The sequence below is a fragment of the Octodon degus genome, unplaced genomic scaffold, assembly GCF_000260255.1.
Source record: "Octodon degus isolate 3935 unplaced genomic scaffold, OctDeg1.0 scaffold00056, whole genome shotgun sequence".
Lineage (NCBI taxonomy): Eukaryota > Metazoa > Chordata > Mammalia > Rodentia > Octodontidae > Octodon > Octodon degus.
Window position 1 is genome coordinate 11,453,211 of NW_004524632.1, and position 24,693 is coordinate 11,477,903.

Sequence of the window (24,693 nt, forward strand, 5' to 3'; positions counted from 1 at the left end):
TCTTCTGAGGAGCTCGGAGGCGACAGTGGACTGGGCCCCTCCGCTCTCCGCCATGTTAGAGGCGCCCCGCAGGGGTTAGCGGTTGAGCTGGCGGCGGAAGGTCTGTGCGCTGGTCTGCGGCAGGCGCCCCCCGGGGGCGGGAAACGGGTAAGGAAGTGGCTGCGGTGACCCGGGGGCGGGGTGTCGTCGCCGCTGGCGGACGGGAGGAAGTCGGGGGGCCGACCGGCCAAAAGCTGCGACTTTTCCTTGTTGAGGGGCAGCGACCCCCGCGGGGGCCGCCGACAGGGCCGCTGTGTCCTGAGGGTCCGGGCTGCGGAGGGTCGGGGCTCCGACCGCCGAGGGAGGCCTCGGGGACGGTGACACAGTCCTGGGGCAGTAGGAGACCTGGCCACCGAGGATTAGGTCTGGAGGAGAGGAATGGCAGTGCCCGCACGTCTTCCGCTTCCCATCCTCCTTCTGATAGTCGCTTGGTGTCCCTTTTTGTAAGATGCAACTTTCAGGTCACGCGTTTTAAGGCCCGGAGAGCCGTTCAGGCTCCTGCTGTAGCCCGTAATCCAAACTCGAGTTCCTAGGTCGGCTGCTTGGAAGGTATTTGTTCAGGGTGAAAATCGACGTAGCGGAAAAGCTGCCTTGTGCCAAGTGGAGGTGAGTCAGTGGCTTGGGTTTGCAGTGGCCTCAGTTAACAAAGCTGAAGGCTTGGGCCACTGTGACCCGACTGCTCTGTGCTTGCTTCACACCTAAAGGAACAGATGGGGCTAGTTGTGAAGCTGGGGTTTCCACGAGTTCAAAATGAATGCGCCCATTGAAAGATTTTCACATATAGCCCGGTGTGGTGACACACATCTGTAATCCCAGCCCTGGAGAGGCTTTGCTTCGAGTTTGAGGCCCGCCTGGGCTTGTAATGAGTTCAAAACCAGCCTTAAGTACAGAGCAAGCCCCTGTCTCATAAAAACATAAGAACAACAAAAGAAGACTGTTCCCCTATGTAAGCCAGAGAGAAGTAGGCAGTTTTTTTTTTTTGTTTTTTTTTTTTGCGGAACCGGGGATTGAACTCAGACCCTTGTGCTTGCCAGTGAAACGCTTATTCCACTGAGCCATCTCTCAAAAAACAAACAAACAAAATCATCAAAAGACACACGGCAGTGTTGTGACCAGAATAGTGGTGAGACAACCTGCCATCTAAAATCACACTGATCTAAACTCAGTGTGCGCGGGGCTGGGGAGATGGCTCAGTGGTCTACAGCACCTACTTAGAACAAGCTCAGCACAGCACAGGGACCGCACGGCCCCAGAAATAGGCAGTTCTTAATGAAGATCTGGACTAAACGAGCTAAACTAGAATATCCCACTTCCTGTTTCCTCCCATTGGCAGGTCATCCGGATGAGCTGCAAAGTATGGGAGCTATTTCTAATGGTATCACTTGAGATTAGTTTCCTTCAGACATTCCAGGTGTGAAAGTGTGCTCCTTGGAATTGGGAAGTGAGAATGTATTTCCAGGTTTCCACCTTGGGTAGAATACATCATGAGTCACTTCATTTTTCTAATTTTTTTTTTAATGTATTTAGTACAGGGTCTACAGAGTCTCACTACGCAGATCAGACTTGTAGTGATCCTCCTTTTTTAGCCTTCCAAGCACCGGGATTACAGGCGTGCTGCCCAGTCTCAATTGCCATCTTAGCATGCCTTGGGGGCAGGGCTGGCATGGCATGTGGAGCCGGTGATGGAATCCCTGTCCCTGCGCTTTGCCTAAGCAGGCGCTTTAGTCCGCTGAGCTGTCTGGACAGCCCTCATTTTTCTAATATTTTGCCCAACGTTCTGTGTTGTTTCCCCCAAAGTGTAAGGACTCCAAGGATTGCATTCCATGTGAGTGGATAGTGGCTGTCAGCGGGGTTGGGGCTGCACACTCGCTTTATTTTGGTGGTGCATCTGCCTTCAGATGAAGGCAGAGAATGGAAAAAACATTCTAGTGTTGGGGTTGAAATGAACTCTGATCACCAGAGTTCAAGATCCTTAAAATGACTGTCAGCCTAGCATGGTGGCGCATGTCTATAACCCCAGCACTCAGGAAGCTGGGACAGGAGGATCACCGTTATTTCGGAGGTCAGGCTGGGCTGCATAATGAGATCCTATCTCAAAAAGCCCAAAATGACAGTGTCACAAAGCACTGTGAAAAACTATCAAGTTCCTGAAGACTTTTTTTTTTTAAGACCAATTTATTATAATAATTTTGTATTTGAATATTATTTTCAAAGAACTTGCACGTTCGTTTTGTTTTAGTGCCAGGGATTAAACCATGGTGTCTTAGGCCAGCACACCCTGTTCCCCTGATCTGTAACCTTTGCCCTGTGCACTCTTTGTACTTGATTCTTATATGGTAACAGCACCACAAGGCAGGGGCACAGCCCTCTCCCACAGATGAGATGGGCATGCCCAGAATGTGCTGCCTCACTTCCCAGGCATGGCTGCTGTTGTCCCCAAGCTGCGTCTAGAAGCCAGTCCTCTCCCCGAGGGCTCTAGAACATGCGCACTTAATCCTGATTATCTATTGTCTTCTGTGCCTGAGGCAGAATTTGGCTGTATATGGCCACAAATTAAAATTGTGCTGATGGGCCAGCAGGGTGGCTCCTGGGTGGCTCTGGTGGCACACACCTATAATCCCAGCACTTGGGAGGCTGAGACAGGAGGATCAACCTGGGCAACTTAATGAGACACCTTGTCTCGAATCTAAAACAGGCCAGGGATGTGGCTCCGCACTGGAGCACTTTACTAGCGTGCGGGAGGTCCTTTGCGCATTCCCAGTACTATGTAGAAGACCTGTGTTTCAAAAATATGTTTTTTAGTCCAGTTTAGGGTTAAAACAACTTCTTTTTCATGAAGCCATAAAAGCAAGCCAATGCGACAGACACAACTTGTCAGTAAACATTATTCTCAATTAAAAATAAATTTTGACTGGAGTGGATATTTGATTTAGGAATTGTCTACTTTTTAACACTTTTTATGATTATAACATTTTTTATAATCCAGTAAGAGCTGGGCATGGTCACACATGCCTGTAATCCCAGTGCTCTGGGATGCTAAGGCAGAAGGAGGGAAAATTTTAGCCAAACCAGGGCAATTTAACAAAAATCTATCTCAAGAAGTAAAAAGAACACTGAGGAACGCTGAGGATTGTTCAGTTCTAGGCCAACCTGAAGTATATAGACCATATTCTCAAAAATAAATGAAGAATAAAAACGCTGAGATGTAGCTCAGTGCAGAGGTCCAGTCCCCAGTACCAAACAGAACCCAGCACAGGGGGGTGGGGGTGGGGGTGGGGGCGGGGTCAGGTCTTTCCCAGCTTGCTGCAGGCGCTGGGCTCAGTCCCAGCTCAGGGAAATGATTGTCCCTCATCAGGCAGTGAGAGGCGTTGCTCTGACGTGGTCCTGAGTTGGTGATGGTGTGGGAGTCAGGGGTGGGCCCGTGGGGAGTCATTATGCTCTTTCCATGTTTGTATAAGGGTAATTTTTACCGTAATACATAGATATTTTAAAGAATAATATACTATTAGGATGTGGTGGTGCATTCCTCTGATCCCAGGGCACAGAAGGCAGAGGCAGAAGGATTACAAGTTGGCGACCAGCCTGGGCAACTTAGTGAGACACCTTGTCTCGAATCTGAAACAGGCCAGGGATGTGGCTCCGCACTGGAGCACTTTGCTAGCGTGCGGGAGGCCCTTTGCGCATTCCCGGCACCACATGTCCACACGGAAGATGAGTGGCTGGAGCGTTAGCCAGCAAGGGTCCCTGCATCATCAGGCCACGGGTGTTGGAGGGCTTAGGGCCTTGAGGTCACCGTTGCGCCTCCATGCACCTAGGAGTTCAGAGAGAAGGAGACTGAGGATTCAGCTGTGTTAGGGATGTGTACTGACACTGTGGTGGGTGTGATCCACGTGTACTGCTAACCTGGATTCAGGAAAAAACCATTCTTTTGGTATAAGGAATTGACCCCAGGACCACACTTGCCAGGCAGGTGCTGTACCACTGAGCTACATCTGTGGCCCAAGGTTTTTGTTTTTGTTTTTACAAGAAGTGCATTGAACAGGGCATGTTGGTGCATGCCTGTAATTCCAACGCTCAGGAACCTGAAGCAGGTGGGCCAGTCACTTGGAATTCAAGGACAGCCTCTGTCTACATAGTAGGTCCCAGGTCAGTTTGGGCCGAATAACTAGATAACTAGACTCTGTCCCTAAAAGATAAAAGTACATTGCTCTCCATTTTGTGTGTGTTTGGCATTCATTCCTCATTCTTAGGAAACCAGTAAACTACAAAAGCACAGTCACGTCTAGTGTTGAGCGATACCCTTTTGGGGCATCTTGGTTTGAGTGTTTTGGCTTCTAAGTCATTAAAATTGCTCTACTAAAAGACCTGTACTGCTCAAGTTAAGAAAAGACATGGAAAAATGTAGAGTATCACTTTGGAGTCTTAGGAGAATGAAAGTCCCATCTTGGTATTTCCTGCTGTATTTATTTAACCAAGCTCTGCGAAGTGCAATAGAATCCTCGAGATTTTACAAATGCTAGATGATTTCTGTGCATGTGGTCAATCTCAGCAGGCTTTATTTCTTTAGTTTTCTTTGAGACATTTTCACTGTGATGCCCAGACTGGCCTTGAATTTCTGGCCTCTTAAGATCCTCCTGCCTCAGCCTGCTAAGTAGCTGGGAGTGCAGGCACACACAACCACCCTCTGCTTCACAGTTTCTAGAAGAGCCATTTTTGTGGTATGTGGCGTGATTTGAGCACTAATATGTTTCTTAGAAGGAACATTTTCCACATAATAGATTTGGCTTCCTGCTAGATTGTGTCTGTGAAAGTAGGGACATTGCTTTATTTACCGCGGTGTTCCAAGCCTTCTCCATGTTGAGGCCTCACAAGTATTTGTTGAATGAAGTTTGTGCAACTTATCACATAAACTTTCTAAGGTGCCGTGTCCTCTCTCCCGCCTCTGCTCTCAATTCTAGTCCCGCAGCATGGAACCCCAGGTTACTCTGAATGTGACTTTCAAAAATGAGACGCAGAGCTTTCTGGTTTCCGATCCAGAAAACACCACCTGGGCTGATGTTGAAGCTATGGTGAGTATTCGTTATCGTCTCTGGGGTCCGAGCACAGGTAACCTTTTCCACAGGCATCTGCTTTTGGCAGCTCGCGTACCTGTTAGGCCTGTCAGAGTCACCATCTCTGGGTTCGGTCTATAGGTGTGCCCCGATCAAGCGAGCAGATGAGCATGTTTCTTTTGAAGAGCTTAGAAAGAGAAGGTGAAATTATTCTTTAAGTGAGCTGGGATTTAGAAAGCCTACCATAGTCTGAGGAATGTGCTGTTGGGCCCCACCCCAGGCAGGCCCCAGGCAGCCCCAGGGAGTGCTCTCCTTCCGGGAGCAGCTCAGGTCTGCTGCTCTGAGCTGCCTGCGCGGCGGCGTGTGGAAGGTTGTGCAAGCACCCTGCTTGCTGTTATGCCAGGTGCTTACACAGCAGCCTGTCCCCACCTTCTTCTGCTAACGCTTTTCCTCTTCCTCATCATGATTTGCCCTTTGGACTGTTCTGATTTTGTTGGGCTTACTGTAGTGAATGTTTTACTTCATGTATGTCTCTGTTTATCTCACAGAACTTTGATAAAAACCTGCCGTCAGCCCTGGGTCATGACACATACCTGTAATCCCAGCACTCTAGGAGGCTGAGGCAGGAGGAGTGGATCGAAAGTTCAGCCCCAGGGCTGGGGAGATAGCCCAGTAGAATAAGTGCTTGCCTGGCAAGTGCAGGGCCTGAGTTCAATCCCCAGTTCCGCAAAAAAAAAAAAAAAAAAAAAAGAAAGAAAAAAGAAAGTTCCGCTCCAGCCTGGGCAACATAGTGATCTAGCGAGACCCTGCCTCTAAGTAGCAAAGAGCTGGAGATGAGAAGACCCAAGTTCATTCCCGAGCACGCCCACCCGCACAGAGCCTGCTGGCCCTGGTTTGCTGTGGTACTGACTACAAAAGGAAGAGGCCGCCAGGCGAGGTGGCGCGTGCCCATAATCCCAGCAACTGGGAGGCTGGGCTGGGAAGGCCCCTGAGTTGAAGGCCAGCCAGGGCAGTACAGCGAGACCATATCTGTAAGACAGTAGCAGCAAGGCCTTCAAACGTAGGCTGGTGTGGTTCTCTGCCTTCCAGCATCTCTACTCCTACAAGGATGGGTGTCCGGAGAAGAGTTGGTTCTTTGGACCTGTGGCACACGCCTGGAGACTGAGCACTCGGGAGGCTACGACAGGAGGCTCAGGAGCTACAGGCCAGTCTGAGCTACTCAAGTGAGAATGAGGCTCCAAATGAAAGCAGCTCAGTCTCGTGCATCAGATGATCTGAAGAGCAGACCGGTTAATTTTCCTTTCCTACTAGTTGAATGAGCTGATAGTTTGTCTTTCTCTTTCATTGTAAATTTCATTTTTTTTTTTTTTTTTTATTTAAAAAAGAATGTATTTCAAGACAAGGGCCTTCCTGAGTGCCCAGGTGGACTCAAACTTTTCATCTTCCTGCCTCGGCTGTTCCGTTTTTCTGAGTCGGGCTCGCTCTGTAGCGCTGGCCTCACTGCCTCAGCCTCCCTGACACTGGTATTGCAGGTGCCTACCCCGTAGCAGCAAGCGAGATGTGCCTGCTTAGGAAGTGAAAACGTCCAAACACGTAGTGTTAGTGCCCCTCTGCCTCACACATGCTGGGTAAGGACGGCTCGCAGCTGTGCACCTGGCCACCTGCTGGTGGGTCTTACGGTCTGCTGAGAGTCCCTGCAGCCAGCGTGCCTGCTGCCGCAGCATGTAGTGCCGGCCGGCAGCAGGTCAGGGTCCAGCCCTCTCCTTTCCAAGCTGGAGCCACAACGTTCCTGCCCTTGTTGGTTCCGTGACCCAGTTAACTGTCCCTTAGTGAAAGATTTTCAGGGTTTTTTCTCTATATGTCTATAAAGTAGTTAGAGGAATTGAGTCCCTGTGCCTTACTTTGTAGGGCAAACTGAGGTCAGGGCACAGGGCACAGGTCTTAAGTGTTCAGAGATAGCTGCCGGGATTTTTGCAGAACCTTTATGATAATTGAAAACCTTTATGTCAGTGCCCTGCAGTTTCCACAACACTGGATGTTACGACGTTTGTTTGTTTGGAGGTTTTTTGAGAGAGGGTCTCTCTGTGTGGTTCAGGCTGGCTTTGAGCTCACTCTGTAGGCCAGAACTCCAGCAGTCCTCCTGCCTCAGCCTCCCGAGTGCTGGGATCACCGGGTTATGCTACCATGCCTGGCTGGTGTGGCTTTAGTGAAAACACTTGTTGCTCTTCTGATGAGGTGATCTTTTTTATCTTGCGTTGTTCTGACCATGTGAGGTTGAGCTTCTCCTATGCTAAGTGTTCTCATTCCCTCCTCTGAATCGTCTGTACATTTTTGCCCATTCTTACCTGGTTTGCCAAGAGCACTTTCCCAAATGGTCTTTGTTATCTTGATAGCTCTGTGTGCAGTTACAGATGTTTTTCCTTGGTGGTGGTGTTTGACTTAATAGTGCTTTTGTTTTTGTTTTTTTTTTATGGTACTGGGGATCAAATCCTGGGTCTCCTCTAGCTAAGTGAATGGCGAATGCTCCACCCCTGAGCCACATGCCCAACTCTTGCAGGTTTTTTGGCGTTTTTTTGGCATGATGTTGCTATATAATTCAGGCTGGCCTCAAATTTGAGGCGATACTCCTGTTTCAGCCTCCCAAGTGCTGTGATTACAGACATGCTGCATAGTGCTTGGCTTTTTTTTTTGAAACAGGATCTTGCTGTGCCAGCCAAGTTGACCTTGAGTTCATTTTGTAGCTCAGCTGACCTTGAATTCGAAATTCTGCCTCAGCCTCATTAGGGTTAGGATTGAAAGTGTAAAGCCAGCAAAAAGAATGCTTACCATTTAAGTTGGCAGGTACGCCTGCCCCTTTTCTCTTCTTTCTCTTTCTTTTGGCAGTGCTGGGTGTTGAAGCCAGGACCGCATGTGTGGAGCCAAGCACTGTTACACTGAGCTAGACTTCCAGCCCTGAATGCCTTTTCTGATTTCTAGCTTTATGTATGGCCTCCTTTTGGGGCCTTAATCTTATAATATGTGCACTTTAAGACTGGGCATGATGGCACACGCCTGTAATCCCAGCTCTCAAAAGGCTATAAACAGGCAGATCATAACCAGTCAGTCCCTCCTAGTAGCGAGACCCTGAACACCCTGTAGACCCTTCCATAAAAATACAAATAAATAAATAATAATAATAGGGGCCAGGGAGATCGCTCAGTAGCAAGCACAAGATCCTGAGTTCGATCCCTGGTATCACCAAAAGAATAATAATGATAATAATAAAAATAATAATAGGCCGGGGAGATGGCTCAGTAGGATAAGCGCTTGACTGGCAAATGCAAGGATCTGAGTTCAATCCCCGGTTCCGCCAAAAAAAATAATAATAATAATAACATGTACATTTTATTTTCAGGTGAAGGTTTCTTTTGATCTGAACACTATTCAAATAAAATACCTGGACGAGGAGAATGAAGAGGTAAAGTACATTAAGGACCACATTGTTAGGTGTTCAAATTAAAGAGTGTTTTGGGGGATTTGAGACAGGAACTTGCCCTGTAGTTCACCCTGGTCTGGAGCTCACAGAGATCCTCCTGCCTCGGCCTCCCAGGTGCAGGGATCATGGTGTGTGCCATCACGCTGGGCCACGATAGAGTTCTTACTTTGGCCGGGTGATGTGGGGCTTGAAAAGTTCAGAATCTTATTTATGTTGTGTGTGGTAATTAAACGTGCCTCTGATAGCTCGCGGAGGTAGAGTTGGGAAGCAGGGAGGAACACTGAAGAGTGTCTGCAAGGTGACTGAGAGTCAGCTGGCGGGGGGGCACACGCCTGCCACCCCAGCACTGGGAGGCTGAGCTGCCGCCTCTTCACGTCCCCGGAGTGAAGGAGGGCACAGTGCGTAAACAGTGCAAGCTTTTAGTCATCGCTCACGGCTCGCAAGGGGCACTAGCGAAGCTGGCCTGGGGGAGGCAGTCCTCACGTTGGCGGTGCTTGGTGGTGGGCCGCCTAGGACTCCCCTTTGCTTTCTTCTCTTACAGATTTCCATCAACAGCCAAGGTGAGCCCAGACAGAACCTCTGCACCTGTACTAGGAGCCTCGGGTGCTGGCTGAGGTGCCTCCATTTCCCTGCGGCCACGTAGTGTCACTTCAGAGTCGTTGAGTGGGTGTCATTCCCTGTGGTGACCGTGTTACCTGTGTACATGTCACACTGCACGGGGACTCCTGACTGCGTGGTTTTGCACGTGACTGGCGCCTTGAAACGAACCGCAGGGACAGCTTTCAGGGAAGACTCTTGACTTGGGCTGTGGCCCCTCCGGGAGACAGACACTCTGGCCTGGCGCCTGTGTCTGTCTGCAAATGAGCATAGGCCTCCCAGGCATCTCGCGGCCGCTTGCTGGGTTGGGCCATGGAGGGCAGTTTCTCCCAGGAGCCCTGTTCTGGTGAGAGCTCAGGTTCCAGGCCAGAAATCTCAGGTGGTCAGCAGAAAGGAAGGCATTGCCCAGAGCTCGGGCCCTCACCAGCACTCAGCCTGCTGGGAGCAAGCCGGGGCAGGAGCAGCCAGCTGGCGTCTCCAGGAGCAAGGAGAGAGCGGTGTGGGGAGGAGAACTGGTCTGCAGTGGCTTCTGTTCACAGAGGGATGAAGGGAGCTAGTCATCCGGACCTGGAGCTGCTGCTCACTCGTGGGACTGTGAGCTGAGGGTTCCCCAGAGCAGCACGACTGTGTGCACACAATGAAAGCTACATGCAAGGAAGTTGCTACCAGAATGAAACACGTGGCTACCCACGTGGCCCTTGGCAAGAGCCCCTGCCATCTCCTTCAGCAGGAGTTCTGAACACAGCCAGGTGCATCTGCCTGTAGTCCTAGCACTCAGAGGCTGAGGCAGGAGGCTGCAAGTTCAGGTGCACCTAATTACAAACAAAATGAAATTTGAACTCAATACCTTGTTACTAACTACAGTCTTCAGTATCACACGTTAGATTTTTAGGGTAGACTATTAATACGATCTTAAGGGCTGGTGAGGAAATGACACTGTATTGTTTTTTGTCTTTTTAGGAGAATATGAAGAAGCGCTTAAGGTAATGGTATTTCATCTTGTCAAATGACTTAAAAAACTGTTTGTTGGGGAAAAACTTGAGGGCTAAGGGTGTAGCTAAGTAGCGCTGCAGAAAGCAAAGCAATGGGCCAGTGAGAGAGCTCAGAGGACTGAAGTGCTTTGCAGGGACCATGGTTTGATTCCCGGCACCACATGCCTCCAGTCCTGCCCTCAGGGCAGGCCGAGCCAGGCAGAGTCTGGGCATGGTGGTGCGCGCCTGTAATCCCAGCAGTGGGAGGCTGCAAGCAGGTGGCTCGCCACAAGTCCAAGCAGTACATTGAGACCCTGCAACAACCAAATACCATTAAAAAAAGAAAAAAAGCCAAAGCAGGGCCAAGGAGTTAGCTTGGTGGTCTGAGCACCTGCTCAGCGAGTGCAAGGATCCAGGTTCGATCTCCGGTACCGCGTGCCATGCTGGCCCAGAGCCCTGGCTGTGCCTTGACTCACTGGGTGCTGGGAAGCGCAAGCAGGGGACGGAGCAGAGCGGGGCTGCCACAGTGCAAAGTCCATTCCTTGTCACTTTTTTTTTTTTCTTTTGGTCTTTTTGAGACAGGGTCTCCCAATGCAGTTTAGGCTGGCATTGAGCTCTGTAGGTAGCTCAGGCTGGCCTGGAACTCACAGGATCCACCTATCTCAGCCTCCCCAGTGCTGGGGTTACAGGGTATACCTCCACACCCAGCTGTTCCTGACTGAGTCATTTTCCAGTGGTGTCATGGTATGCACCTGTGGTCCTTGCCCCTCCAGAGGCTGAGGCAGGAGGATTGCAAATTGGAGGGCAGCCTGAGAACTTAGCAAGACCCTGTCTCAATTCTAAAATCAAAAGTGCTGGCGGGGATATAGCTCAGTGGTAGAGAGCTGCCTGCCGTGCACGAGGCCCTGGGCTTGGTTCCTAGTATTTCCGAGAAACGCAGCTCTCCAGGCACAGGGCATTGCATGATTCTCGGTGCTGGTGATCCACCCAGGGCCTCAGTAAGGCCATCACTGTGCCCCGGCTGTCCCCAGCCTGCCTTACCATTCTCATACTGCATCTGTTGGAGATGGTTCCCACACCAGGCTGCATACCCGTTGCCTTGGGTAGCTACCTGGGAATGCAGTCCTGTGGGCTGGCGTGGCGGCTCATGTGTGCTCCCAGCTCTGGGGAGGCTGAGGCAGGAAGATCACAAGTTCAAGGCCAGCCTGGGCTATGTAGTGAAACTCTTTCCAAAGAGGGAGGAAGGGAGTTTAAGTCTAGTGTATAAAAATAAGTGGAAGAACAGTACCTATGGGTGGTGACTCGGGAGCTAGTACTCCACTGGCCTGGCCCCAGGTACCTTCATGGACCCAAAGGCACCTTACCAAACCCCTAATGTTTCTTGAAGTAATTTGCAAAGTAGGGTTTTTAGGAAGGTTTTATTCAAAAAAAATGTGCCTACTTTAACTTGCTTGCCTGTACTTTTAATGGAAAAGTACATGCATAATTATGCGAGCTAGGGCTGGGGATGCAGCTCGGCGGCGTAGCACCTGCCTGGCAAATGAGAGGCCCCGCGTTTGACTCCCAGGTCCAAAACCATTATAGGAGCTCGCTTAAAGTTTCTCAGATTGGTTTTTTTTTTTTTTAGGTTTGTCAAATTCTGTCTGGCATTGACTCTTTTTTGGAAACTTGATACTAGAATTCACAGATGGTGACAGGCATGGTGGTACGCGTCTCTGCCCCAACGCTGTGGGAGGCTGAGGCAGGAGTGTCACCATAGCTTCATGCTCAGCCTGCCAGCTAGTGAGAACCTGTTTCACAATCAAGCAAAGCTGGGCTGGGCTAGGCCATAGCGCCTCTGAAGGCCTGGCTGGTGCTAGTCCCAGTACTGTGAGGCTGGCGTTCTCTAGCCTGCCTCCCACCCTTGTGCAGTCAGAGACCCTGAAAGGCCGCGCGTGCTGGGCTGCCCTCAGCAGTGTGCTTGGCTTTTCATGCTTCTACAGATGGCGCGGAAGCAGGGACACCAGCTGCAGATGCAGGTCCACGCAGGGCCCCCTGCTGCTGCCGCCGAAGCCCTGACCCCGGAGGGAGCAGAGAGACGCACTTCTAGGCCGGGGAAGAAGCCACTCGCTCACTATTCCTCGCTGGTGAGGGTTGTGGGGCCGGAGCTGAAGAGCCCAGAGACACCATCAGCCCAGGTACACAGACACGTAAGGTACCCAGGGCAGCATTTGGCACACAGCCCTGGCCTGTAGCCGCGGCCTCACTCAGCCTTGTTGCCGGCCAGCCTGGCACTCGGACCCCACTGCTGCGCTGGTGCTTGTCTAAGGAGGGAGCTGAGCAGGGGACCCACTTTGTTTTCCTTTCTTACTTTGCTGAGTGGCTGTGAAGCCTCATACTGGGAAGAGCCCACAGGAAAAACCTCATAGCAAAACAGTGCGAAATTGACTTCAAACAGCAAAACTAACCACCTCAATCTTCCTTGTGTTTCCACGCAGCCGTTGCCACTTGCTCAGGGTGACCTGGACCACACTCCAGACAGGCCTCCGGGCTGGTTCACAAGCTACCTGGAGACCGTGAGTGTCCTGAGTGTCCCCTTCTGCCCATTCCAGCAACAGGGTGGGGGCGAGGACAGGCGGCCACTGCCTGTGGTGGGAGGGAGGGAGAGGAAGCTGGAGGCCCAGCCTGAGCAGATCTGCCGTGCATGCGTGAGAGCAGAGAAAAGGAGTCCGGATTGGGGTAGAGATCTGTGCTCTGGAAGGAAGACGTTGGATGCTAGCTTCTCGGACTCCTTCTGGGGCTGGGAAGATGGCGCGCACCTGCCTGGCGCCGTATTTGAGCTGTTTTTCTGGTGCCTTTGGCCCAGTTCCACGTTTTCCTTCAGTGCTTGTTAGTGGCTTACCCCAGAAGCGCGAAGGTTTCCACTCCGTCTGCCCCTCTTTCCAGTACTGCTGCTGAGTTCTCCTGCTTTGTGTTCTAGTTCAGAGAGCAAGTGGTTAAGGAGACAGTGGAGAAGCTGGAACAGAGGCTGCGTGAGAAGCTTGTCCTCCAGAGCCCGTCCTTGGGCTCCTGTGCCTCCGATGCCTCCATGCCTGCTGCGGAGGAGACCCTGCTCTCGCCGGAAAACCTCTTCAGCTGGCACGTTGCTTGCAGCAGCTGCCACAGGAGGATCGTGGGCGTGCGCTACCAGTGCAGGTGAGTGTGTGGTGTCCCAGGGAGGAAGGACATCCGCTGTGTAGGCCGCGGTGGCTACGGAGTAGACGTGCGGGCCACTCTTCCCAAAGCTGGGAAGCTGCTGCTCAGCCCACTCCGTGTCACAGAGCAACACCAAAACTGCACTCCCCAAAGCAGAGTGCTAAGGATTAGCTTTGCTGTGCAAATGCCCTCAAATCGTGCTTCCTCCCACTTCTGTCCCATTGTCCCAGGAACAGGTCGGGGGTCATCAGCCTAATCAGGGGCATTGGGCTTTGGCATGGGCACGGGTGGGTGGGCTCAGCCTGCCCTGAGCTGGAAGTGGAGCAGATAGTGTCTCTGTCCCGTGGGCATGCCCCTCCCCCACAGCCTGTGCCCGTCATACAACATCTGTGAGGACTGCGAGGCAGGCCCTTACGCCCACGAGGCCAACCATTTGCTGCTGAAGCTGCGGAGACCCGTCCTGAGCACCTCGGAGCTGTTCTCCCACCCCAAGCCTCCTGTACCTCGACTCCCTGCCGCCCTGGAGCAAGTCAGGTAAAGCCAGGGCTCAGTATCTTCTCTCTGACTGGCTTCTTGGTGTGCTCACACAAAAAGCTGGTGATAAAAGAGCAGTCTGGGATGTGTGGCATCACAGGGCATGCAGTCTCCTCTGTCCCCACTTCTTTGCTGCCACTGGGCCATGAGGTAGGCCACACCAAAGGTGTTGATGCGGGAGTGGTGGCTGAGAGACAGTGGTGGGTGAGGCAGCTCCATGCAGTTTGTCTGTCTGCGAGTACAGTTTCCTTGAAGATGCTCATTTATTATCTCACAGGCTCCAGAAACAGGTGGATAAGAACTTTCTTAAAGCAGAAAAGCAAAGATTGCGAGCTGAGAAGAAACAGCGGAAAGCAGAGGTCAAGGAACTTAAAAAGCAGCTTAAACTCCACAGAAAGATTCATCTGTGGAGCTCGATCCATGGGCTTCAGAGTCCTAAATCCCCTCCGGGCCGGCCCGAGAGCCTGCTGCAGCCCAGCACCCTGCGGTAAGCAGACGCTTCAGGACAGTGTGGCCCCCATCTCTTTTTCCTTTGGGAGGGTGTGCCCGGTTGCCCAGGCTGCTGTTTAACCCCTGGGCTCAGCAGCCCTCGGGACATGGCCTCCTCAGTAGCTGGGCCCAGAGATGCAGCCCCAGCCCACCTGGCCGCTCCTGCTCCACTCAGGGAAGCCTGCTCACACTGACACCTGCTCTTGCCCTTTTCTGACCCTCACTGTGCTGGCGGGTGCTTTGGGGCTGCCCTTGCTGTGGGCAGAGCTGGCTGGCGAGTTGCCTTCGCCACAAAGCCTCAGCTCAGAAGGAACATACCGGGCGGGTTGTGGGCTGTGCTGAGGCAATGCAGGGAGCAGCCAGTGCTTACCTGGCACACGATGCCCTGACAGCATAAAAGGAAGAAGAAAGCAAAGGTGGGGAGGGCGTCTGTCAGCCGCCCTGCAGGCTCGTGCACACAGTGCATCCCCGAGGCCCAGCCAGCTTCTGGCTGTGGGGCTGAGGCCCTGGTGCCACACAGGCAGCTAAGCCTCTGCGTCTCCTTCAGGCTCCCCTTGCGGCCCAGTGCCCCGCTGCTGCCCACCTTCAGTGCCGCCTTTGTGGATGAGAACCTGCCAGATGGGACTCACCTCCAGCCAGGAACCAGGTTCCTCAAACACTGGAGGATGAAGAACACAGGAACAGTCAACTGGAGCGCGGACACCAAGGTATTTTCCCGCCGTCAGACGGGGCCCTGGTGTGGGAACGCTCACCCTGAACGCCTGTCTCGATCCTGCGCCTGCAGCTCAAGTTCATGTGGGGGAACCTGACGCTGGCATCTGCGGAGCGGAAGGACGTCGTGGTGCCCTTCCTGAAGGCTGGCCACGTGGGCGTGGTGTCTGTGGAGTTCGTTGCTCCAGCCCTGGAGGGGACCTACACATCCCACTGGCGCCTGGCTCAGAATGGCCAGCAGTTCGGGCCTCGGGTCTGGTGCAGCATCGTGGTGGACGCCTCTGCCCCTGTGGAGCACCCCAGCGATACCCACGCGGGTGTGTGTGGCTCCAGTGAGGCGGGCCTCGGCTGCCCACAGGAGGTGAGCGTGCGGACGTGGCCTGTGTGCCCAGGGGCCTCCTGCAGAGTGGGCGGGAGACAGAGACCAAGTGCCCCAGGTCCTTGAGGCAAGCGCGCCTGTGGCTTCGTGCCGCTCCACGGCCAGCCGAATGCTCAGGAGAGGCCCCATCCGTGGTCAGCACCTGAGGCAGAGGTCTGTGGTTGGGCCGTCGGGTTGCACTAGTGGGGAGCAAAGAGAGAGGAAGGGGCTGGGGTCCATAGCCCCCCCCCCCCCGGGGTCCCGCAGCCCAGGGGCCCTGTGGCGTCCTGCCAGTGTGTCCAGCACCTTACTCTTTTTCTTCCTGTAGTACTAGAGATTGAACCCAGGGCCTTTGCAGTTCGGGCCTCGAGTCTGAGCCACATCCCCAGCTCTTTGAGAGTCTCACTCAGTTACCCAGGCTAGACTCAAATTTGGCAGCCTCCTCCCTTAGTCTTCTAGAGTGCTGGGAGACAGGCTTATGTCACCAGGCTTGGCTTTTTTTTTAACAGAGATTAGCAGTGGCTTTTTTGTTTATTCCAATGCTTATCTCTGTAGGAGCCCTTTTTCCTGGCTAAAGAAACCCCACTGGACGAAGTAACTAAAGGGACAGAAGGGACAGGGGCCTGTGTACTGCAGAAGACGCAGAGTGCGGCCACTGAGCGGGAGCTCTACATCCCGTCTGTGGACCTCCTGACAGCGCAGGTGCGGGCGCAGCATTTGGGGGTGTGAGCACAGGTGGGGGGTAGAGAGCCGCGTACACTCAGCGCGCAGGGCAGGCTGTCTTCAGCACACGCCCACACAGCTCTCAAATGGAGGGAGTGCAGTCTGGCCTTGCTGTGCCCCCGCATGCGCGGCAGCGCGAGGCACTGGGGACAGGTGTGATGCGGCCTGTGCATCCCTGCAGCCTCTCCTGGCCACCAGAGCGCTCCCAGCCCATGTGGCTGAGCGCCTGCGCGGAGCAGAGGCTGTGGGGGCCGGGCTGCTGCAGCCTCACGGGCCGTGTCTCCTAGGACCTGCTGTCCTTCGAGCTGTTGGACATAAACATCGTCCAGGAGCTGGAGCGGGTGCCACACAACACCCCTGTGGGTAAGTGGGTAAAAGTGCTGTGCCTGGGCTGGGGCTGGGGCCTCTCCTTTATCCCACAGCCGCGGGTGCTGAGGGTTTCTCCCTGGGGGCTGTAGAAGAGCGTCACCTGAACTTGTCCTGTTGCCTGCAGGAAGCTGCGTGGCCATAAAAGGACCTTATGTACCTCCTCCCATCAGCCCTTTATTTTGTCCTGTGACCTTGGCCACAGCCTTCCAGGCCAGGGAACTGTTGGGGAGCAGTGGGTCTGGGGTCCGTACCTACCGGAAATGCAGGAGCACCCTGGGTCTCTAGCCGCAGGAGGAGGAAGCTGAGGCAGCTGCTTTGGGCCACTGTGGAAGGAGAGGTGCCCTGGCGCCTCTGCCTCTGCCTCAGCAGTGGGTCATTTTCAGATATGACTCCCTGCATGTCTCCTCTGCCACATGACAGTCCACTCCTGGAGAAGCCGGGCTTGGGCCAGATCCGGGAAGAGTGTGAAGGGGCAGGGTGCAGAGCACTTGCAGGTAAGGCTGTGTCTGCGGCATCGCCGTCCCCTTGCCACGCAGAGCCCTGCTCGTGCTGCCCCTCCCTGGCTCCCTGGCTGTGAGTACCAGCTGAGGGGCCCTTAGCTCCCAGCCCCGTACCTAGTCCGCACACTCTCCAGGTGCTACAGCTCCAGGGAAGAGGAAGGCCGAGAGTGTCACCACAGTGGAGGACACAGAGGAAGACCTGAGTGGGACCCAGTTTGTGTGTGAGACTGTCATCCGTTCCCTCACCCTGGATGCCGCCCCAGACCACAACCCACCCTGCAGGCAAAAGGCTGCGCAGCGTGAGTATCGCCCTGCATGCGCCTGGCACCCTTCATGGAGGGGGCCTTAGCATTGCTGTTAGGGGCTCAGTCAGGTCTCCAGGCAGCCTGTACCCCAGCTGACTGCTCTTGCTAGAAAGAGACACAGGCGTAGCAGGACGTGCTTCCAGGCCCAGGCCTTGGCTGTACCCCCGGGGAGTAGTGGCTAGCGCTGCTGGGCTCTGTAGGGAGGGGTCCTTCTGTGAGGACAGACAGTAAGGAGAAGTAGGCATCCAAGGAAAGTCCCGCTTCAAGAAATAACAGCAGGCGCAAGAACTGGGGTTCAGTCCCCACCCCCACAGCACTCGAGCCATTGACTGAAACGGGGCGTGGTGATGTGTGCCTGTAATCCCAGCACTTGAGAGGCCGAAAACAGGAGGGTCCCTACGAGTCCTATCTGTGTAGTGAGACGCTGTAGACCCAGTACTAAATACGTTACAAAAAAAAACACTCTTGGCAGGAGCCCCAGGCTGCGTGTAGGTGTAGCAGCTGTATACTCAGAAGGTTAGAGCCGGGCATGCTGGGATCCCAGCCCTGGGGAAGCCGGGGCGGGAGCATCACTGCAGTTTCCAGGCCAGCCTTAGTTACGTAGTAAGACCTTGTCTCAATGAAAGAAAACGTAAAAATCCAAATTGTGCCTAAGGGGAAGTAGATGGCTTCTGTCTGCAGTGCCGAGGGCGGAGCTTTCCCAGGCATGGGCAACACTAGGGGGAGCTCTTAGCTCCTCCTTTCAGATGGGCTCCTTGTGTCCTTCAGTAAACTTCACCTCGCCTCTGGAGGATCCCCTGGGGGACGAGAAGGAGGACATCGTTCGTCTCACCAAGGACAGAGTAGAGGAGGACGAGGAGGACGAGGAGGAGGAGCTCGGGGACGAGGTGCAGAGCCAGTCATCCACCTCCTCGGAGGACTACATCGTCATCCTTCCCGAGTGCTTTGACACTAGCCGCCCGCTTGCGGACTCCATGTACAGCTCTGCACTCTCACAGCCAGGCCTGGCCCGCGGGGCTGACGGCGAGCCGGGGCTGGAGGCTGGGCAGGAGCCCCCTGGGACTGGAACTCTTACTGGGGCGCGACTCCCTGCAGGGGACATCCCACCGCAGGAGCACGGCCCCAGTGACGTCCTGGAGACCTCACAGGCTCGGGAGGCGCTGCCCCTGGGCCCTGAGGGGATGGGGCTGCTGCTGGCACCACCCAGGTACTGGTCACAGCCGCTTCGCTGGGGTGGAGCAGAGCGGGAGCAGCCAGCTTGGTCTTAATTGTGTTCTTCAGCACCGGAAGAGACTTTGCATGTAGTGAAGTCCTTATTTAGATGAATAAAAGTTGTATTTCCCAGTGTTTGTGGATTTGGGATTTAAGGAAGTACTTGGAGTAGTCAACCTTGATTTTCTGAGCAGATTCCGCCTGCTTATTGACTTTCTGAGAGCCAGTCGCTAAGCACAAGCTTTCCTGGGCCTTCCCATATTCCTTCTGGGGAAGGCAGCAGACGCCCACTCCAGAGCTAGAGTGGAGCAGGTAGTTGGGTACGCCCAGGGACCCGCCAGTCACCGCTACTGCCACAGGAAGTGCTGCAGCCCTGATTAGAACCTACAGCCCCTCCCCAGGAGCTGGCTGTTTGCCTTTACCAGCACCAGCTCTTGGGGACTAGGCAGCATGTGGAGGTGTACACCTGTCACAGCCCTTTGGGAGGCTGAGGTAGGAGGATGGCCACGCGTGGGCAGCCCAGCAATTTAATCCAACCCTGTCTCAAGATGAGCCAGGGGCAAGGGGTGCAGCGCAGTGAAGCCTGGGGCTTCCGTCCCCAGCACTGTAGTTAAAAACTGCCCAGCCAGGGCTGACATTTGTAGCTGGATGGTGGCCGACGAGGGGAACGAGGAGCAGCCCCTCAAGCCTGGGTCCTGGGTGAGCACAAGACTGTGCACCTCTATAGTGTGGCACTGCCGTGCTGCTGTGACTGTCCCCATCACCACCAGTTTATCCACTTACTGTCCATGTCCCATCTGTCCCTCCGCAGGCACTCGGTGTGTGCACAGCACTCCTCCCCAGGCATGGACGTCCTGGTCACCGTGCCAGAAACCTCTGCCATCCCCGGGCAGATCCGAACAGGTAATGCCGCCTGTGAGCGTCCTCTCTCCTTTCCTGGGAGACGGCCTGGCAGAGTCCAGCTCTAGGCCTGGCCACCCCTCACCACACAGCTTCTCTGGGGTTTAGCTGAGGATCTGGGGGCGATTCCAGCAGAGGCAGGCACCAAGCAAGAAGGGAGAGCCAGGCTTTGGAGCCCTGTGCTTCTGCAGCCTTCAGCGTGTGGGCACTGGGCAGGATGGGGCATGTGCACCCTCGAAGCCACTTCCGCGCCCCAAGCACCAGCCCAGAAGTGCTGGAGCACTGGTATAGCTGTGCCGTGGGGTGACAGGCTCCTGTCTTGCCTTGCTGAGTAGTGCATCTCCATGCAGACCCCTCAGCACTCCACCCCAGAGAGCTCCAGAGGAGCAGAGCCTGCAGACTGGGTGCCATGGGTGCTGTGTCTAACCAACAGCTCTTCTGCTTTTAGAGCCCAGGGCCTCCCCAGGACTGGCAGTTGGCAGACAGAAGAGCTGGGAGCACTCTAGGTAACGGCTTGTGTACCTCCTCCCCTCCCATCAGCAGGCAGCGAGGCCCTGGTTCCTGGCTGGCCTGCTCCTTTTGAACCGTGCTCTGTAGCAAGGGCACCAGTGGTTTTAGTGTGCAGTGCCCAAGTCAGGCACGCCTCCACTTCTGCCCTGTGCCCACAAGGCTGAGCATGCTGTAGCCAGGCTTTCCAGACGCATCCCTGCTCCCCTCCCCGAAGCTCCTTCCACCTTGTGAGGGGCCTCCTCTGAGATGAGCCCAGGTCCGTGGCCCTGTGTGTGACCCCAAGTGCTGTGGGGGAGCGGGGGAGTGGAAGGTCCTGGAGCCTCCTCACCTAAGCACAGCCAAGCCAATAGCAGCCAAGATTTGCAGGCAGAGAACTAATAGGAAGAGGTCCCACTCTTTACCCTGGGTGGTTTTTTCACGGAATCCTCACCTGTTGTGTAAGGCATGTGGCTTTCCCCCCACAGGCCTCCGCATGGGAGCAGCATCGCAGGAGGGCTAGTCAAGGGTGCACTGTCTGTCGCCGCCTCTGCATACAAGGCCCTGTTTTCTGGGCCCCCAGTGACTGCCCAGGTCAGTACCAGCTGTCGCTCTGGCTCTTGACTCCTGAAGCCTAGTGCTAGTAATGTGCCGTGGAAGGCCTTAGGTTTGGTCTTCGGTTAACACAGAGCCTTACTGCTTCCCAGCCTGGTGTCAGCCAAGTTACGTTAGGTGCAAGGACGAGGCCCTTGAGTGCAGAGACCTGCTCCAGATGTGGGGACCCATTCAGTGCCAGAACCACAGAGGAGGAAGTCTGGGGGACACCGCCAGGTGGACAGGCACCAATGAGGCAAGACAAGGTGGCACTGCGCCTGCCTCGGGCCCAGAGGCCACAGCAGGGCTCACTAAGACTGGGAGAGGAGCGTGGGTGGCATGAGCCAGGGCCAGAGACCTGGGCAGAGACAAGTGGGAGCCGCGGGGCCTGGGCTTGTCCTTCAGGCTGGGGAGTAGGTGAAAGGAGGTGACATAGCTGACCGTGCCGGCCTCGTGCTCACCCTCCGCCACAGCGTGAAGGCTTGACCGAGGGGGTGAAGACGCCCATGGGAGGGCGGGGTAGATAGCTCAGCAGCGTAAGTGTCCGCTTGGTGAGTGGAAGGTCCTGAGTGTGATCCCCGGTACAAAAAAAAGTCCATGGGTAGCCGGGAGGAGTTGGTGGAAGGGGGGGGGGGGCGCGTGCAGCCGCCATGAGGTGCACACCTGTAGTGTAACCCGGGACTGCAGGATCAGCAGGAGTGCGAGTGGGAGCCCGGCCCAGGCATGCTGGCAGGGCACTCGGCACGAAAGGCGCCGAGCTCCTGGGTTCCATCCTCAATGTGCGAAGGTCTTAACTAGCTGAGTGTTAGCAAGGCTGCGGAGAGCGGCCCTCCTGCACTGCTGGTGGGGCAGTGTTGTCTACGCAGCCAGTGTGGAAGCAAGTAGGCAGCTGCCTCAAAAACTGAGCGATAAGGGCTGGGAGACAGCTCCATGGCATAACCTGGCAAGCGCAAGGTCCTGAGGTCAGCCCCTGGTAAAACAGACAGCTAAAGATAAAGCTGCTTTTTATTTGTCTTTTGTGGAAAAGGGTTTCACGATGTAATTCAGTCTGGCCTTGAACTCACTATAGCCCAGGCTGGCTTTGAACTCGTGGTGATCCTCCTGTCTCAGCCTCCCAAGTGCTAGCATGATAGTCGTCACCACCACTGCAGGCCTGAAGCACCTGTGTGGTCCTGCTGTTGCACTCTTTGGTGTAGACCAGTGGCAGCGAACCTGTGGCACACACAGCCCTTCGGGTCTGCACGCGCACGCCTTGGCGCCTCACACCCAAGCGAGCGTTCAGGGGTAACTGCAGCCTGGCACTCTGACGGAGAGAAGCAGGTCTGGGCTGCAGGTTGGGTGGCACTCGCCCGCACGGTGCACACCTCAGAAAGCTAGCACGCTGAGAGCCTCCACGCCTGCGTCCCACACCGCACAGCGGCAGGGCCTCAGAGGCGAGTGCGCAGATGCTCCGGGCACATCCACCTCAAACCTGAGTGTTCAGCCACAACAAAAACCGGAATCCTTGGGCTGGAGAGATGGCTCAGTGGTCCAAAGCACCTACTTAGAACAAGCTTAGCAAAGCACAAGGAACAACGGTCAAACCCCCAGCACCACATGCCAGCCCGCCCCGGCCCCTGGTGGGCTGAGCTGGCCACGCATACAAATAAATAAATATTAAAAAAAAAAAAAAAAAAAAAAAAAAAAAAAAAAAAAAAAAAAAAAAACAACAACCGGAATCCTGTCATTTGCAGAAAAGGGTGGATCTGGCAATCATGCTGTTGAGCTAAATAAGACTCAACGGCATGTCTCCTGTTGTCCCTAGTGTATGGACTCTAAAAAAGATGCCAAAGTGGAGGGACGCTGGTGTGGACAGAGCAAGGGAGGGGACAGGGTGAGTGGGATCAGAATACTTGGTGTGTGCAGTACCAGGACAGTTTCAGGCGGGAAGCCCAGGAGAGCTGGCCGTGGGGGAGCCTGAAGGATCCTCCTCTGGATGGCCAGCGTGTGCCGGGTGACAGCTGGAAGATCTCGGCGGCAGGAAGCAGCTAACGCAGGTGCTGTGTACGTGGCAAGGTTAGACCAGGAGGGCCAGGCCCACTCTGAGATGAGGAGGCGCATGTGTGGGCGAGGCGCAGAGGTGATGTCGCATCGGCCTGCACAGCGGGTACAATGGAGCTGCGTGTCCACATGAGAGTATGGGGACTTGGAGGTGTCAGGGCAGAGCAGAAACCGTCCCCCTCCCGAGTGAGTCCTGCTGCTGCTGCTGCTGCTGCTGCTGCTGCTGCTGCTGCTGCTGCTGCTGCTGCTGCTGCTGCTGCTGCTGCTGCTGGGCTGCTCCGTGTGAGGTGGGGGCCTGGAGAGGCCCCGAGAGGCCCGTGCCTTGTTTCTGCACACCGCCAGGCGCCGTCTCCAGTGGTGGTGCTCGCCTTCCTTCCTCTGGCCGCAGACCGCCTCCTTCGGAAGGCGCCCTCCAAAGCATCCGCCCAGCCCTGAAGGCACGCCCCTGCCTTCTCGGATCCGCAGACCGCGGGTACAGAGGTGACGGCCCGCAGCCCATCTCTATTTCTGGCGCACATCTGGAATGACGTGTGATTTAGGAGACCAGGGAAATTGGCAAGCCAGAAACACCAGAGAAAACTCCCCATGCTTGTCCTGTCTCCCCACAGCCCGTAGTTTCGGAACACCAGACAGCGGCCCTGATGGCTCACCTCTTCGAAATGGGCTTCTGCGACCGGCAGCTGAACCTCAGGCTGCTGAAGAAACACAACTACAACATCCTGCAGGTGGTGACCGAGCTCCTCCAGCTCAGCAACAATGACTGGTACAGCCAGCGCCACTGAGGGCTGCGCGCTGACACCGCTTCCTGCTCCCCTTGGGGTTGTGGGGTGCAGGCCGTCGTGGGGTTTTTTATCTGGTGAAACTCTAGAGAGCCCTTCATTGGATTTTCTGACAGTATCTGTTACAGTATTTTTGAAGCGAATCAAAGACCAGTACTTCACTAGGAATTGGAGGAGTAGTTGGAAGACAGCTTTTCAGTTGATTTGGGTAAAGTGCTTCTGTTTTATCACATTGAGGAATGCACCTTGAATTTCCTCTAGAACCATTTTTCGCTCTGCTTGTACTGAAGTTGAGTATTTTCCTTTGGTTCATGTGGATGTTTTTAACGGGGCTACCTATTAATTGTCAGTCTTTAAAAACAATTAATCTTGGAGTTTGTTTCCACAAATACTCGTGATTTCTGCAGTCAGCCCTGAGTCTCATAGCCATGTGGTGGTGTCCAGCTCTGCTGTGGAGGAAGTTGCCTCCAAGCCCCTGGGGCACCGCCACCTTCCAGAGACGCCGGCAGCACAGCCGGGTGGCCACCTAGCAGAAATCTCAAGTGAAGAGGTGGGGGGTGCTGGCTTCCCTGCCAGGACCTGCCAAGTGGGGCCATGTTGTAACCTGCATATACTGTTGTTTTATTTAAGAAGAGAAGCTTAGTGTGAAATATTTTGCTAGTCCTGTAGAGAAGGAAAAAAGCCCACCTGTTACTTAAAGGGAAAACTAAATTTAATAGTTACCTTTTTTCTTAATACTGGGACGGCCTTGGTTTCCAGTAGAGTGGACAGCAGGTGGCGTGGATCTAAGTGAATCAGTGGGACCGGTGGTGGTGGGCTCCAAAGCGGGCCCTGCGACTGGCCTGGAGAGCCCCCCCAGAGGCAGAGCGGAAGTGCCTCCTGCAGGGCTGAGCGGTCAGCCAACCTGGGAGGAGGGCAGGAGCACCCGTGGGGCAGGCACATTCTCCAAAAGGAAAAAAAACTTAAGAAACCGTGAACTCTGGCCCCCGCCCACCAGGGCAGGGGTGGGTAAAGTGGTAGTATTTAACCTGGTTGGTGTGCATAACAAATGGCAATTTTAGTTACTAGTTGTAATGGGTTTATTTACAGTATAAATCTCCAGTGCTACTTAGCCAGAATTCAGACTGTAAGCCAACCAAGCCTGTCCTCATTTAAAACGCTGCTGCCAGGTTTTGGTTATGGGGTTGATTTCGGGCAGGCCATGGGCCAGGTCACCCCCCGGGCGGCACCTGCCCGTCACCATGTAAAGGAAGGTGAAATAAATGTTCTTTGAACCGCCTGCCTGGACTTTGATTCTTAGGAGGGCGGGACCTCGTGGGGGTGGGGCCGGGGAGGGCGGGGCCTGGGGAGGGCGGGGCCGGGCCGCGTGGGCGGGGCTTGGGCCCT

The 24,693-nt window shown here is 54.5% G+C and overlaps 1 protein-coding gene across 3 annotated transcripts; it reads left to right on the top strand.

Annotated features, from left to right (window-relative positions):
* Positions 1-19: 19 nt before the first annotated feature.
* On the top strand, positions 20-24,587 carry Nbr1 (NBR1, autophagy cargo receptor). Of its 3 annotated transcripts, none has more exons than XM_023718042.1 (22): positions 20-155; positions 345-459; positions 4,998-5,108; positions 8,485-8,547; positions 9,107-9,125; positions 10,123-10,145; positions 12,116-12,310; positions 12,611-12,688; positions 13,093-13,307; positions 13,674-13,841; positions 14,119-14,328; positions 14,878-15,037; positions 15,115-15,402; positions 15,955-16,101; positions 16,410-16,485; positions 16,875-16,985; positions 17,126-17,290; positions 18,065-18,503; positions 19,320-19,411; positions 19,857-19,914; positions 20,383-20,488; positions 23,137-24,587. In XM_023718042.1, the coding sequence occupies exons 2-22, from the start codon at positions 418-420 to the stop codon at positions 23,308-23,310; spliced, it is 2,940 nt and encodes a 979-aa protein (XP_023573810.1). In that variant the 5' UTR covers positions 20-155; positions 345-417; the 3' UTR covers positions 23,311-24,587. The 3 variants fall into 3 exon arrangements, with proteins under 3 accessions (XP_023573810.1, XP_023573811.1, XP_004633861.1); XM_023718043.1 differs by lacking the exon at positions 345-459 and adding an exon at positions 573-645 and having other exon boundaries at positions 20-147; XM_004633804.2 differs by lacking the exon at positions 345-459 and having other exon boundaries at positions 20-147.
* The last annotated feature ends 106 nt before the right edge of the window (positions 24,588-24,693 follow it).